The sequence below is a fragment of the Podarcis liolepis genome (genome assembly GCF_965112155.1).
Source record: "Podarcis liolepis genome assembly, chromosome: 15".
Taxonomy (NCBI): Eukaryota; Metazoa; Chordata; class Lepidosauria; order Squamata; family Lacertidae; genus Podarcis; species Podarcis liolepis.
The window spans coordinates 22,335,514-22,351,398 of NC_139566.1; the positions used below are offsets into that span (position 1 = coordinate 22,335,514).

The 15,885-nt window shown below is 47.9% G+C and overlaps 1 protein-coding gene across 1 annotated transcript in view; it reads left to right on the forward strand.

The window, feature by feature from the left end:
• RBM19 (RNA binding motif protein 19) overlaps nt 1–15,885 on the forward strand; it is a 104,246-nt gene that overhangs the window by 56,336 nt on the left and 32,025 nt on the right. Inside the window, exon 22 of the mRNA XM_083478525.1 lies at nt 12,413–12,518. Coding sequence (XP_083334651.1) covers nt 12,413–12,518 — 106 coding nt within the window. The remainder of the gene's footprint in view (nt 1–12,412; nt 12,519–15,885) is intronic.

A 15,885-nucleotide genomic window follows, 5' to 3' on the forward strand; every position in this document is an offset into this window, starting at 1 on the left:
GGGAAGTTGGGGGGGGGGGGAGAAATGGTTCAGACCATTTCCCCTTGAATTTGCTGCCCAGATCTCTGCAATAATGAGAGAGGAGGGCTGCCTTTTTTTGAGGGGGTTCCCCCTCCCCTCCTTCTTCCTTTCTCCTCCACCTACAGATATTTCCTGCGCCGACGCTGGAGAAAGAGTGTTTAAATTAGCTCTCAATGTCCACCTCTGGCTGCCTGCATCCTTGTAATGATTTCATTAGCTTGAATTATCCACGTTATTTTCTTGTAATGGGATTAGCTGAACTGGAGTCATCTGAAGAGCGAAGGGTGGGATGGCGGGGAGGGGAGGGGGCCTTTTTTGGGGGGGTAGGGATGGGGAGAGAGAGAGCATTTTCTGCCTTGCATGTTTCATTTAACCGTCTTACGCCAAGGGGCTGGTACTGACCGTGGATGGGAACCTTGGCAGACGAAAAAAGCTCGCCCTATTGGACAGAACACTCATTCCTTCCTTCTGAGAAGAAAGGGATGAGATAGGATGGAGAAAAGCAGCTATTATCCCTCTCTAATCGTCCAATTGGTGCAAAGCAAGAGATGTTTAAAGATAGTTTGCAGAGGGGCGGGTGGTGCTGTTTTGCAGTGGTTAAAAAATGAGAAAGATTTTGTGGCAATGGGATGCATTTTGCAGAGATGAAGCCTATCTTCACCCCCACGCCAGGGACAGGGAGTGGGTGGGGCTGCAGGATTGCGATTCGCGGCTCATACAGGCCCACAAAGACTCTGCCAGCCGTAGAACTGAAACTTGCTTTTTCCCTGGGCTTTGTTTGAAATAAAGGAGTGTTTTGTTTTTTGTTTTTGTTTTTGTTTTTTTAAAGCCAGTACAGTGGTACTTCGGGTTAAGAACTTACAGTGGTACCTCGGGTTAAGTACTTAATTCATTCCGGAGGTCCGTTCTTAACCTGAAACTGTTCTTAACTTGGAGCACCACTTTAGCTAATGGGGCCTCCCACTGCCGCCGTGCCGCCAGAGCACGATTTCTGTTCTCATCCTGAAGCAAAGTTCTTAACCTGAAGCACTATTTCTGGGTTAGCGGAGTCTGTAACCTGAAGCGTATGTAACCTGAAGTACCACTGTAATTTGTTCCGGAGGTCTGTTCTTAACCTGAAACTGTTCTTAACCTGAAGCACCACTTTAGCTAATGGGGCCTCCCGCTGCCACCGTGCTGCCACCGTGCTGCCGGAGCACAATTTCTGTTCTCATCCTGAAGCAAAGTTCTTAACCCGAGGTACTATTTATGGGTTAGCGGAGTATGTAACCTGAAGCATCTGTAACCTGAAGCTTATGTAACCTGAGGTACCACTGTATTTAATTCTCAGCATCGCCACAATATCTTTATTTTTCTCCCTTCTTGAAAACTAACATTAACACTGAATTCTGCTCTAATCCCTCCGATCTCGTAGGCCTCTCAAACCGAGACTTAGCGAGGTCTCAGGGTCTCGCTGCCCGGGCTACTTCTAAACAAATTTCATGTAGACATCAGCTCCATGTGAATCACCTATGGGATGTGAAGGGGGCTTATATTAACTTGAGCTTACAATGCATGTACCAAGAATATTGCTATCTGTAATATAAATGGGTGGTGAGTTTGGGGGCTGGGGTTGGTCACTATTAGTATTATTCATTTATTATTAATAATAATTTTTATTTCCATGTCTTATTTTGTTAAATCTGTAAACGAACAAATGGTGGAGTTGGAAGGGACCCCAAGGGTCATCTAGTCCAACCCTCTGCAGTGCAGGAATCTTTGGCCCAATATGGGGCTCAAACCCACAACCCTTAGACGAAGAGTCTCATGCCCTGCCGGCAGAGCTATCCCTGCAGGAATGAATGAATGGGTGAGTGAATAAGTACCGTATTTTTTGCTCTATAAGACTTTTTCCCTCCTAAAAAGTAAGGGGAAATGTGTGTGCGTCTTATAGAGTGAATGCAGTCTGCACAGCTATCCCAGAAGCCAGAACAGCAAGAGGGATTGCTGCTTTCACTGCGCATCAATCCCTCTTATTGTTCTGGCTTCTGAAATTCAGAATATATTTTTTTCTTGTTTTCCTCCTCCAAAAACGAGGTTCGTCTTATGGTCTGGTGCTTATAGAGCGAAAAATACTGTAAGTAAATAGAATACGGCTGCTGGTGCCAGGCCAGTTGGACTGCAGTAAAGGTGTGTGGTTGGATATATCCATTGAGGAAGAGGCCATAACAGCTACTAGTCCTGATGCCCTTTCTCTTCCTTCACAGCTGGAGGCAGTGAATGCCTCTGAATTACCAGTTCCTGCAAACTGCAGGGTGGGTGATAGTGTTCTGGACCTCAGGTCCCATTTGTGTGTTTCCCATTGGGGCATCTAGTTGGCCACTGTAAGAACAAGCCAACTGGCTTGGCACCAGCAGCCGTTTTCTATTTTTTTAAGTGGTTTTAAGATTTTTAAGTGGTTTGTAAATGCTTTTGTTTGTTTGTTTGTTGCATTTATATCCCACCTTTTCCACCAAAGAGCTTGATGTGGTGTACATGCTTATCCCCCCCCACCCCCAGTTCGTCCTCACAACAACCCTGTGAGGTAGGTTATGATGAGAGGAAATAACTGGCCCAATTTCACCTACCCGGTGAGCTTCATGGCTGAGTTGGTAGTCAAACCCTGGTTCCCCAGGTGCTAGTCCAGCACTCTGACCACTTTGCCACACTGGATTTTAAAGTGGCAACTTGCAGCTGCCCTGCCACTGCCTTCAGGGAAGGCCATGGCTGGTTTGGTAGGGTGTGACTGAGGAGGGAGCCTATTTAAGACCCTTCCCAAGGCAGCTCCCACCATCCTTTGCTGAGCTTGAAGACACACACACACACACACACAAACACACACACACAGATTGAATGGGCTGCTTCTTCCCATTGTGGAAAAAACCAGCTTGTTCTTCTGTGCCACATCGGAAGAGAATGCTTTGCAGATAATCAGGTTAATAATAAAGATTTATGGAGGGGAGCGCTCAGTGTCGTCGGAATGTGTTTGTTCTTTTCATTTCTGCTTTTTTCTGTAGTTGTTTTTTTTACTTGTGAAGTCCCATGCACGCTGTTGCGAACGCAAAATGTGCCACGGAGACTGGGGCGGGGGGAGGTGGGCAGGTTGGGGAAGTGGAATTGCTGAGCAAATCTGTTCCAATGGCTCGTTTGCCATCTGTGACTCCTGGATTGCCTTTTAAATCCTCCAGAGCTGGCTGGAAACTTTCTTTCCCTCTCCCTGGCTCCATCCTGTTGTTCTTGCTTTCGATTGTCTTTTTGGAAGATGGCAGATGCAGGAGAAGGGAGATTGGAGAACAAGGCGCAGCCACGGCAGCCGTGGGTTGTTGGGCCATCCAATAAAACTGTGGGGTATGTGTGTGTGTGAGAGAGAGAGAGAAAGAGGGGGAGGGAGAAGATTAAGGACAGCAAAAATAAAAGTATTTCTTCATGCCAGGACATAATTTAAACTCTGCCACTCTTACAGGAGGCAGTGATGGCCACCGACTTGGGTGGTTTTAAGAGAAGGTTGGACAAATATATCCATGTATTTGGGGTTTATGGACTGCAATAAAGCTGTGTGGTTGGGATATACAATGGTACCTCGGGTCAAGTACTTAATTCATTCTGGAGGTCCGTTCTTAACCTGAAACTGTTCTTAACCTGAAGCACCACTTTAGCTAATGGGGCCTCCTGCTGCCGCCGCACCGCCAGAGCACAATTTCTGTTCTCATCCTGAAGCAAAGTTCTTAACCCGAGGTACTATTTCAGGGTTAGTGGAGGCTGTAACCTGAAGCGTATGTAACCTCAAGTGTATGTAACCCGGGGTACCACTGTATCCCTAGAGGAAGAGGCCATTACAGCTACTAGTCCCGATGCCCTTTCTCTTCCTTCACAGCTGGTGGCTGTGAATGCCTCTGAATTACCAGTTCCAGCAAACTGCTGGGTGGGTGATAGTGTTCTGGAACTCAGGTCCCATTTGTGTGTTTCCCATTGGGGCCTCTAGTTGGCCACTGTAAGAACAGGATGCTGGACTAGATGGGTCATTGGCCTGATTCAGCAGTTCTTCCTATGTTTGTATGTTGACCCGTTGTCGTTTTTTTTTAAAAAAGGGTGATTTTGTGTGTGCGTGCTTGTAAATCTCTCTTGAGGCTTTATTGCAGTCAGGTGCAATTTTCTTAAATAAATGCATGCATTTGCAAGACTGGGTGAGCAACTCACCTTGCAGATTTCATTTTGTTTCGCTTTTGATTTGCACACCCTTTTTCTATATTCTATATTCTATACTATACTATACACAAGGCGGCTTAGAAGCTGAAGAAACAACAAAATTGACAGCAAAAGATCACATACCCAATAATGATCTGATCCAATGCAAAAAAAAAAAAGTCGCAATAAAAACGTATCTTTAAAACCAACAACTTATATCAAATAAACAGCTTACATAAAACAAATAAATAAAATGGCTTTGATCAAATCAACAACTTATACCAAATAAACAACTTATATCAAATAAAGAAACATTCAATAACCCATTAGAATATAAAAGCAAACAGTAAAATTAAATATCAACAAATAATAGTAATTAAACAGTTTACACCTAACAGTTAGAATAAAGAATTACCCAACTATAATCCATAAAATAATGGCAAGTCACAATGCATAAAATACCACAGAGCATACAAAACCATGTAAAAGGGTCAACTTGAGAAACAGGGACGCACAGCTTTTAAAATTATTTTTTTTAAGATAACCCCTGTACTCCTCTCTTCCCAGCTGTTCCTGATTTTCTCAAAGTCGTGGTCTAGGAAAGGCTCTTAGGGCTAAGGCAAGTGGAAGAAGCCATGGTGGCCAGCACAAAATATCTCTCTCCCCTCAGATCCACTTGCCTGTCAGGAAAAAAAGAAACCATTCTGGGCTAGCTGGGCCCAATGGCCTTCCCTTGTATAATGTAGCATACTTGTTGTGTCTCTCACAACGCATATTGGATAATGCCTATTAATAGGTATGAGTCGGAGGTGCGGGAGAACCTTGGGTCCAGGGGTCAAATGTGACCCTCCTTTCCTCTCTGTTCTGGTCTTCAGGACACACCTCTTTTGCCTCTGGCCACTCCCACCTTTGCCCCTGGTAGCTTGCCCTCTGAGGAGCACATCCCTCAGACTGGAAGAGGTTCCCCCACACCTCCCCAGTGCAGGTAAAATCCTTGGGGGGCTATTGTATCCTTCTAAGTCGCATACAGGTAGCCCGCGCCTTTAAAAAACAAATTATTTGCACATTTTATTTACAGTGGTACCTCAGGTTAAGTACTTAATTCGGTTTGGTGGTCCGTTCTTAACCTGAAACTGTTCTTAACCTGAAGCGCCACTTTAGCTAATGGGGCCTCCTGCTGCTGCCGCGCTGCTGGAGTACGATTTCTGTTCTCATCCTGAAGCAAAGTTCCTAACCTGAGGTACTATTTCTGGGTTAGCAGAGTCTGTAACCTGAAGCATATATAACCCGAGGTACCACTGTATTTGCTTATTGCATTCATATCCCACAAGACAGCTCAAGACAGCGTACATGGCTCCCTCTCCTCCATTCCCCACGACGACCCTGCAAGGTAGGTTTGGCTGAGTGGCAGGGACTGGCCCAAGGTTGCACCCAGTGAGCTTCAGTGCTGGGGATTCGAACCCTGGTTCTCGTCTGACGCTCTCGCCACTGCACCAGGGTTGTTGTGGTGCATGCCGTTGAATGCATTGAGTTGCATGTGCAGTGCTAGGACCCTTTAACAGATTACTGTCCAGCCTTGCGCGCACGCACGCACGCACGCGCGCACACACACACACACACACTATCCAAGCGCACCCCCTCCCTGTTGCCACCTCCACGCATCTGCATACAAACAGGGGCTTGTGCACATTTTAGCTGCCAGAGCTCAAGAGGCCCATAATTATTCCTGGGTTCCATGGGGGGGGGGGAAGGCTCCCCACCCACCCCCGGTGCGCACCCTTTCTACTCATGTGTGCGCAGACCCCCAACCCCATCCCATGCTACAAAACAAATTAGGAACGTGAGAACTCTTCTTGTTGATCAAAACATAAATTATTCTTCACAGGCAGGGCACATTGTGCTCTGGAGAGGGTAATTGGTGCCTTCTCCCACTCCTCAAAAGGTGAACATCGTAATTGGAAAAGAGAGGTGTTAGCGGCTTGCTTGGGCTTGGAGAGGAAGGGGGGCATTAAAGCATTCCCCCCCTCCCCTCCGTTTTTTTCGCAGCTTGGGGATGTCAATGGCCATGTTATGGATTCTAATTATCAACACAGTGGGGGAGGGAGGGGGGTGTCCCTGGACAAGGAGTCCTTGGTTACCCCATTGTTCCCCCTGGCTCGGTGGGTAAGGAAGCCTGCTGGAATCTTCTCTCCTTCCTGTGGCTCCCTAGAAAACAGTTGATTCCCAAAAACCTCCCCCCTTCTCTCTTTCTCTCTCTCTCTCTCTCTCATATACAACCCTCGCTCCCCCCATATATACTTTTGGGTTATAACTGCAGCCTTATTCTCACTGAGGTCATCAACTTGGGTCAGGACTGTACTGCTTCAAATTGCAAGCAGGAGCTGTCATAATTTGAACACTCTTCCATGGAAAGAAGGGAAAATCCCTTGCATCTAGAAGAGTAGAATCTTTGGGAAGAGGATGCTGTTTTTAACTAACCCAAACCAGAGGTTAGTTTTATAACTATGATTTAGGGCAATGTTGCTCAAACTTACAGGAATTGTGTACTCCTTTTGAGGGTTTATAGTCTTACCGGTGTACTCCCTTCTCAGGTGAAGACAATTTGGGCATAGTTTTATAGCACTATCTTGTCTTCGTATTGTTTCTGCCAGCCTAAACCCCCCCCCCCCCGCAAAAAAAAAACAAAAACCTAGGATGAAGTAAAATAAAATAAATTCTGCCATGTGCCCATTAAATTCCTTTCACGGACCCTGGGAGAAATGAGCCAGGGTCGTTAACCATCGTTTAGAAGCTGTCTTTGTTTCACTAACCTAAATCCTAAGTTTAAGGCTGACCCCGTTTTACATCTGGGTTCGGATGTCACCAAAACCCCGTTACTTTAAGTCGAAAGTGAAAGCTTACAATCTTGTGGCCGCAGCAGAGGAGAATTGACAGCATGTCAGGATGAGGCCTCTCTGTTTTGCCACTAGAGATTAGCGTGGCTACATTCTTGGATGAGACCCGAAAGGGCTTGATTCAGACAAATAGGGGCGTGCATAGGGGTTGGCAAAACTGGCCCCCACTGGGGGTGCAGACCCGTGTGTGTTTGTGTGCACACAAAAATAATCTGTCAGAGTGTGGGATGTATGACATATATGCTTGTGGTGATGCGCTCATAGCTGTCAACTTACAGATTTGAAAATAAGGGACCAGCAGCCAAAATAAGGGACCTGCAGTCTCACCTGTTCCAGGCACTCCAGTCTTCCTGTCCTCCTGCAGTCTGGTCAAACTCATGCTGGGTAGCTTCGAAAACACTGTCCAACCAACTTTGTAACCAGAGGTTCAACTGAATAGAATCTGAATCACATGCACCACAAGGCCTATGCAGCCTCAACTTAAGATGGCTCCCCGGCCTGGCTTTGCACTGCAAAGTTTGCAGCAGCACATGCAACAAAATGGCATCCAGCATTCAAAAAACCCCTCAGCTTGCATTAACTAGCCACACACAAGGCATGCAAGCTCCACCCCCCAGTCGTTCTTAGACTTCTTATTGGGTGAGCAACACAGCCAAGCAACACAGTTGGAGCCTTCCTCCTCCCTGGCCGGCAGGGAGGGAGGGAGAGGAGCTCCTTCCTTTGAAATTTAAGGGACGACATTTAAGGGACATCCATCAATAAGGGACAGCAGCGGGACAGCAGCTGGAATAAGGGACTGTCCCTTCAAACAAGGGACACTTGACAGCTATGGATGCGCTGCCGCTATCTCTGCGAGATCAAAGGCAGGAGAAGCTTCCTGTCATTCTCACACTGCGGCACAAAGGCATGCAGTAAAGTGGGTTTTTTTGGGGGGGTATCCCCCAAATGCAGCTCCTTGCCCAAAGGTCTAAGGGACCCCAGGTCCTTTCTCTGCAGGCAAAGTTTAGCGAGAGCAATCAGCGTTTGGGTCCAGGTTCTTAACCTCAGCAGCTTCATTGTAGAGTGGTTCAGACAAGAGACAACAGCCCTTCCTTGTAAGGAGGGGTGGGGGACCGCAGAAAGCAGTCCTGGCTACCCCCTCCATTGTGGCTCACAGCATCTATACTCTCCTCATTGTTTAGCTAATGTATGAAGAAGCTTTGCTTCTGCATCACTGCATACGTGGGGTCATTTCATGCACTGGTCAAATACTCCACGAGTGACTTAGGAGCCCTTGATACGGGGCAGAAAAAGGGAATCGGTTCCTTATATGATGCAGAATTAGCTTTTGGAACTCACCGCCCCAAGATGGGGTGACGACTGCTAGCTTAAATGTATTTTTTCTGTGTTACTTATTTAACAAAATTTATATACTGCTTAGTTGTATTAAAACCTCAAAGCCGTTTACAAAAGAAAAAGGTGTTAAAAATTATTTTTATTTTCCTTATTTATTTCGTGGAATTATAGAATGGTAGAGTTGGAAGGGACCCCAAGGATCATCTAGTCCAACCCCCTGCAATGGAGGAATGCATCTGCTCCATATGGGAATCAAGCCTGAAACCTTGGTGTTATCAGCACCACGCTCTAACCAACTGAGCCATCCATATATATATCCTAGATTTTCTTCTTCCAGGAAGTCCAGGTGGTATACATGGTCCTCCTTGCTCCCTCATCAGTTATTCTCCACAACAGCCCTGTGAGGGAGTAGATTAGGCTGAGAGACAGTGAATGGCCCAAGGTCACCCAATGAGTTTCATGGGCAGAGTACAGATTTGAACCCTGGTCTCCCAGGTCCTAGTCCAAAATGCTTAAGCACTAGTCTTACCTTCCTTTTCAAATTTAATCCATTCCAGGAGTCCGTTCGACTCCCAAAACAGTTAGAAAACCAAGGCACGGCTTCCGATTGGCTGCAGGAGCAGACATTCGGCTTCTGAAAATCACTTCCGGTTTTTGATCGTTCGGTAGCCGAAACGTTCGAGTTCAAAGGCGTTCGGCTTCCAAGGTTCCACTGTATATTGTACTGGCCCTTATCAGTAAAAAACAGTTAAATACAGATACAGTGGTACCTCGGGTTACAGACATTTCAGGTTACAGATTCTGTTAACCCAGATGGTGGTACCTCGGGTTAAGAACTTTGCTTCAGGATGAGAACAGAAATCGTGCGGCGGCGGCAGCGGGAGGCCCCATTAGCTAAAGTGGTGCTTCAGGTTAAGAACAGACCTCTGGAACAAATTAAGTTCTTAACCCGAGGTACCACAGTACGTAAAAAACATTCAAAGGATAATGAAAATAATCCATAAGCTAAAAAGAGAGAGATTAAAACATATGTAATCATTCTCTGTGGCTGGTAGATAGGTAACACAAATGTTTTAAATGGGTGCCAAAAGGAGTGTATGTCAAGTGTCAACAGGCAGGGAGTTCCAACGGGTCGGTGCTGCCACACTCGAAGATGGCTTCAGAGGCAGATCATATGAAACTGCGGGTGAGAGATCTATCAAGGGCTCCGAAGTCAATCATGCGCTGTCCTTCCACGCCGGCAGAACGCCCGAAGGGGTGTTGTAGGAGTCTCAACTTTGCAGCCGACAATGACCCGCTTAACAACAAAGGCCCTCGGCTTCTTGTTTACTTCCTTCCTTCCCTGACTCCTGGAAGATTACGCGCAAGGTTCCCGCTGCTTTAGCCTCCCGACAGCGCTGCTGATTCTCCGAGGCCGCTGCTGCCTCTCCCTTGTTTTAGTTTGTTTTGTGTTTTCGTTAATGCTGCTTTCAAAGAAAAAGAGGGAGGGAGGCAGGGAGAGAGGGGAGGCTCGGAGGAGGAGGGAGACGTGCAGATTCATTTTGAGGCTTCATAATGCCCTACTTACACACGGCGCATCCTGAGGAAATTCGGCAGATGGATGCCTGGTCATGCTGGCAGTGCAGCAGGTTAACTCCCCGGATTTAGCTTCTATCATTTCACGAGAGCGTTTACGGCACTTTACCGCGTTTATTCCCAGCCGGTGCACTGGCCCAGCCAACTGCCGCCCCCCCCCCCAACCCTGCCCTGCTAGCGTGAAGATTGCTGGAGAAAAATATCCCCCCTCCCTCCTTATTCTGGAGCCCATGCATTAAATATTCATTGTTCCCAATTTGTGCATAGGTGTTGATAAGCAGACCTGGCGAAGAAGCGACTAGTTCTTGGCTGTGGGGGGAAAACATCACAGTGGAATTTCAAGGTGGGGCAGGGGGGCAGTTAAAACCTATGGGACAGGTAGGCTGCTGCCCCCACCCTGGTACCACATGCACACACTGGATCGTAAAGCGAGGCGTATATAATTCATTGGGCTCTATTTATGCATTTATACCTTGCCTTTCTCCCAAGTTGGGACTCAAGGCGGCACCCAGCATTTACAAACCACATTACAAAATGCAAAGCAATAAAAACAAACCAGTTGAAAACAATAGTTTTGGGCCCAAACCGTATAGGGCAAGGGTTTTCAAACAGTGTTCTGTGGCACCCTGGGGTGCCGTGAATGATGATCAGGGGTGCTGCGGGCAGCACTGGCCTCTGTCCCTCTTTCCTTCCCTCCCTCCTCTGATGCCCTCTCAAGTCTCTGCCTCCCAAAGGCTTGCACAGCTGTTTGTTGCAGCAGCCCTGGCTACAAGCTCTGCAGGCGAATGGTGCGTCTGGGGCTGGCCAGGGGGTGCTGGTTGCCAGGAGCTGAGGCAGTATCAGAGTAAGCAAGCAAGTGGGCAAGGGAGCCCAGCCAGTCAGTCTACCAACCCTTGTTGTTGGCAATTGATGGGCAAGGGGGAGGCCGGGCACCGGCCTTTCTTGTGCTTGCTGTGTGCATAAGAGTTGAGTGCCCAGTGCTGAAGGGGAGCCTTTCCAACATGCAGGCCTGGCAGTGGTCGCTGCTGCCACTGCTGCCTCCCAAAGTAAGGTGCTGGCCACATGTTCACCTTTGGACAGTCTCCGTTGGGCCACTAAAGCTAGGAGCATCCTCTTCCAAGGCCCCTGTGGGGCAGTGTGAAGAGGCACCCCTCTTTGGGGCAGAAGCGGGCACCTCAGAGACCAGGAGCAGCAGCAGCAGCTGCCCAGAGGACTCCCAAGGAGAGGGAAGAAGAGAGGAGGCTGAGGGAACGCTCCACAAGGGAGGGTGTTCAAAAATGCTGCCAGATGCTGCCAGCTCCGCAGGCAAGGGCGACATAACTGGGCTCCTGAGCCCCACAGGGGTGATGCAGAAAGAATGTAGATGGTCAAGGGAGCCATGGATTCAAAAAGCTTGAGATCGGGCTTTATAGGTCTACAAAGAAAGAACTCGCTTCCCTACCAAGTGGGGCTGGGGGGGGTCTTTTTTCAGCCTGTGGGTCACATATCCAACATTCTTCGTCCACTGTAAGGAAGGTAATTGCTCTAGTAGATAGGTGGGTTGTCCATGCAGTAGAACAGGGGTTTGGCAACGTAAGGGGCCAGATCCAGCCCAATTGCCTTCTAAATCCGGCCCGCAAACAGTCCGGGAATCAGCGTGTTTTTACATGATTAGAATGTGTCCTTTTATTTAAAATGCATCTCTGGGTTATTTGTGGGGCATAGGAATTTGTTCATATATTTCCCCCCCGAAATATAGTCCAGCCCACCACATGGTCTGAGGGACAGTGGACCGGCCCACAGCTGAAAAAGGTTGCTGACCCCTGCATTAGAATCATAGAATTGTAGAGTGTGAAGTGACCTCAAGACTCTACTAGTCCAACCACCTACAATGTAGGAATCACAGCCAAGGAATCACAGACAGGTAGCCATCCAATCCATGTTTAGAAACCTCCGGTGAAGGAGAGACCCCCCACCTTCTGAGGGAGTCAGTTCCGCTGTCTAACCACTCTTACCATTAGAAAGTCCTTCCTAACGTTCCATGGGAATCAGAAAGCAAAACGTCACTTAGAGAAGGATCTGAAATATTTTCCTTCAAGCTTGAATTTGTTTTGTTCTAGATGGTTTTATTTGATGTTTCAGTGTGTTGTAAACTGCTTTGAGATTTGTTCTTTGAAATACGAAGCGGTATAGAAATGAAAATAACAACAAAAAAAGGCTCCTGAACACCTAGGTTTAAGGTGCCATTTGGCGATTAGATTATATATCTTGAGTTTCTAATGCTGCCTATGAGCATGTGTTGAAAGGGAGGTAACCCCCCCCCCTTTATGCTCTTGATTATTTATTGCTTTTGATTTATTTATTGTTCTTGTTCTCTCCCTTGCTCCCCAATCACCTGCCTTTAGTACCTTTGGAGAACTGAAAACCGTTCGCCTGCCGAAGAAAATGGCTGGAACAGGAAAGCACCGTGGTTTCGGTTTCGTGGACTTCCTCACAAAGCAGGATGCTAAGGTGAGCAGTGAGAGGTGCTTCCGGTCTGTGGCTGATCTTGGGGTGAGATTCAGTCACGTGCCGGCAAATCCTACCTGTGCATTTAAAGCTGATTTGGCGCTCTTGCGTGACAATTAAGGAAGGCAACGGGGAAATTCCCTAGAAAGTGTGGGGGTCACACTTGTTTCAGCGCAGCATCGCCTAACCTCCCCTGCAAACGAATCAGGCCTAAAGCCAGGGTTGCCTCATCCACCTCCCAACAAATTGGAGCAAATTACTTTCAATAAGCAGTTTGTTACAGAGGATAAGGGTATCGGTAGCTAGCCATGATGGCTTTGTTCTCTCTCCGTTGATGGAGGCAGCATGCCTGTGAGTACCAGTGCTAGGAGTCAAAAGCAGGGAGAGGTTCTCCTGCACATAGGTGCTGCTTTGGGGCATCCCGTTGGGGTATCTCATGGGTCGGCAAACTAAGGTCCGCGGGCCAGAGGAGGCCCAATTGCCTTCTGGATCCAGTCTGCGGATGGTCCGGGAATCGCCGTGTGGATCTTCCCCTCTGCCTCCCTCTCCCTCCCACGGCGGCGCCAGCAGTGCCTCCTCCCTCCCTCCTCCTGGCTTCTCCCCGCCCTGCCTAGAGGAGGAAGGGGGCTGGGCTCTGTTGGTGCCAGCAGCACCATGCTTGAGCAGCCGCCATTTTAAGCAGCCCCTCTCCGGGGCCCTTTTGTGCACCACTCATTGTCCCGCTGCTGCGGGTAAGCAGGTAAACAGGTAAGCAGCCACCAGGGCTCGTGGTGCTCTTTCATCATTCCCCCCCCCAAAAAAAAATAGTCTGGCCCCCCACAAGGTCTGAGGGACAGTGGAGTGGACCAGGCCCCTGTTGAAAAAGTTTGCTGACGCCTGATCTGGTTGGCTGCTTTGAGAACAGAGGGCTGGACTTGATGGGCCATTGGCCTAATAGCCAGCATGGTCGTCTTCTGTACTTACGTTCTTAACCCTATAACACCAGGGTAGCCAATTTGGTGCCTTCGGGATCAGGAGCTCCCAAACGATCTTTTTTATGCCACCGCCCCCTTGGCTCTATAAACTCACCCCCAAAATTCCCTACCCTATAAAAAGCATTATTCAGAAGAGTGGTTTGCAAGAGCCTCTAAGGAAGGTAGCAATGCAGTAAACATTCAAAACAGGAACAATTATTTGCACATCTATTCAGAATCCAATAAAAACTACTCAGTTTAATTAATTCAACAAAACAGATGAACATGAGCCAGCGATACCAGCCTTTTAAAAGTCTGATAGTCATTTACACCTCTAGGCTCCCCCTGCTGCCCCCTTCCCTCTTTTAAAAAAAGAAATTAATATTTTATTAAAAGATTTTAAGTTATAGAGAATAAAGTGGTGAAAGAAAAAGAAATAAGAGAAAAAAGTTTTTAAAAATACATTAAGAAAGAAAGATACAGTATAATACACCAAACTGAATCAGTTACATTTCCATACATTGTTATATACAAATCTGAATACAGTCATACCTTGGCTCCTGAATGCCTTGGGAGTCGAATGTTCCGGCTCCCGAATGATCGAAAACCGGAAGTGAGTGTTCAGGTTTTCGAACGTTCTTTTGGAAGCCGAACGTCTGACGGGGCTTCTGTGGCTTCCGATTGGCTCCAGGAGCTTCTTGTGGCCAATCAGAAGCTGTGCTTTGGAAGTTGAATGTTTCGGAAGTCAAACGGACTTCTGGAACGGATTCTGTTCAACATCCGAGGTATGACTGTAATATTATTGTCCTAATATGCACTGTGGGTTAAACCACAGAGCCTAGGGCTTGTCGATCGGAAGGTTGGCGGTTCGAATCCCTGCAATGGGATGAGCTCCTGTTGCTCGGTCCCTGCTCCTGCCAACCTAGCAGTTCAAAAGCATGTCAAAGTTCAAGTAGATCAATAGGTACCGTTCCGGCGGGAAGGTAAACGGCGTTTCCGTCCACTGCTCTGGTTCGCCAGAGGCGGCTTAGTCATGCTGGCCACATGATCCGGAAGCTGTACGCCTGCTCCCTCGGCCAATAAAGCGAGATGAGCGCAACTCCAGAGTCTGTCACGACTGGACCTAATGGTCAGGGGTCCCTTTACCTTTACCTAATATGTGTATGGTTGATAATAACCTACTATATTCTGTATAAACTCGTTCCAAATGTCTGAACAAAGTCCACAGCTAGAAGCAACCTGTTCATATTTTGTGCTTCCCCCTTTGCCTCTTGGCTCCCTGCCTGGGTTATGCCACTGCCCCCCCCCTTCCCCCAGAGAATGGTTCTTTCCACTTTGAGACATCACTGATCTAAAAGTTTTGGACTACAACCTCAGCCTCAGACTGCATGGCCCATGGTCCAGGAGGATGGTAGTTATAATCTAAAACAGAGATGTTCAACCGGTCGGTCGTGATCGACAAGTAGATCCCCTGGTTTTCCTAGTCGATTGTGGGATCCTTATTCTCCTCTCTGGCTCTGTCCCTCCGTTGCGTAAAGTGGTTGCTGTTTGGCGGTTTTTGGAGTTTGATGTGAGCGATGTACCGTATTTTTCGCTCCATAGGACGCACTTTTTCCCTCCTAAAAAGTAAGGGAAAAAGTCTGTGCGTCTTATGGAGCGAATGTGTGTTCCCTGGAGCCAAATCGCTGTCGTCCTGTGCTCCTGGGCTGCTCTTTGGGGGTGGGGGGAGGAGCCACGGTGCTCTGCCGGCAGCCTCTGCTTTCCCCTGAAGTCCCTGCAAGGTTTGCAAGCAGAGGGAAGGCTGTGCGCTCCCGGGCTGCTCTTTGGGGGTGGGGGGAGGAGCCACGCAGCTCTACCGGCAGCCTCTGCTTTCCCCTGAAGTCCCGACAAGGTTTGCAAGGTTTGCAAGCAGAGGGAAGGCTGTGTGCTGCTGGGGTGCTTTTTGGGGGTGGGGGGAGGAGCCACACTGCTCTGCCTACAGCCTTTGCTTTCCCCTGAAGTCCCGACAAGGTTTGCAAGGTTTGCAAGCAGAGGAAAGATTGTGTGCTGCTGGGGTGCTTTTTGGGGGTGGGGAGCTACACTGCTCTGCCTACAGACTTTGCTTTCCCCTGAAGTCCGGACAAGGTTTGCAAGGTTTGCAAGCAGAGGGAAGGCTGTGTGCTCCTGGGGTGGAGGGTGGGGGTGGGGAGCAGCAAATTGCTGTCTCTCAGTGCCTCCTAATTCAACTGCAAAGGATTGCCTAACTGGATTCTGAGCTCCATTTGAAGTTTAAAAATAGTAAGTTTGGGGATTTCTTCAAGTAGCAGTTTTGGGGAAATAGTCATAAATACATGCAAAGCATCTCTACAAACCAGTAATAGTAATTTCAGCTAAAACTGAGCAGGTATCTGGCTCAGGAACAGTTTAAACTGCACAGC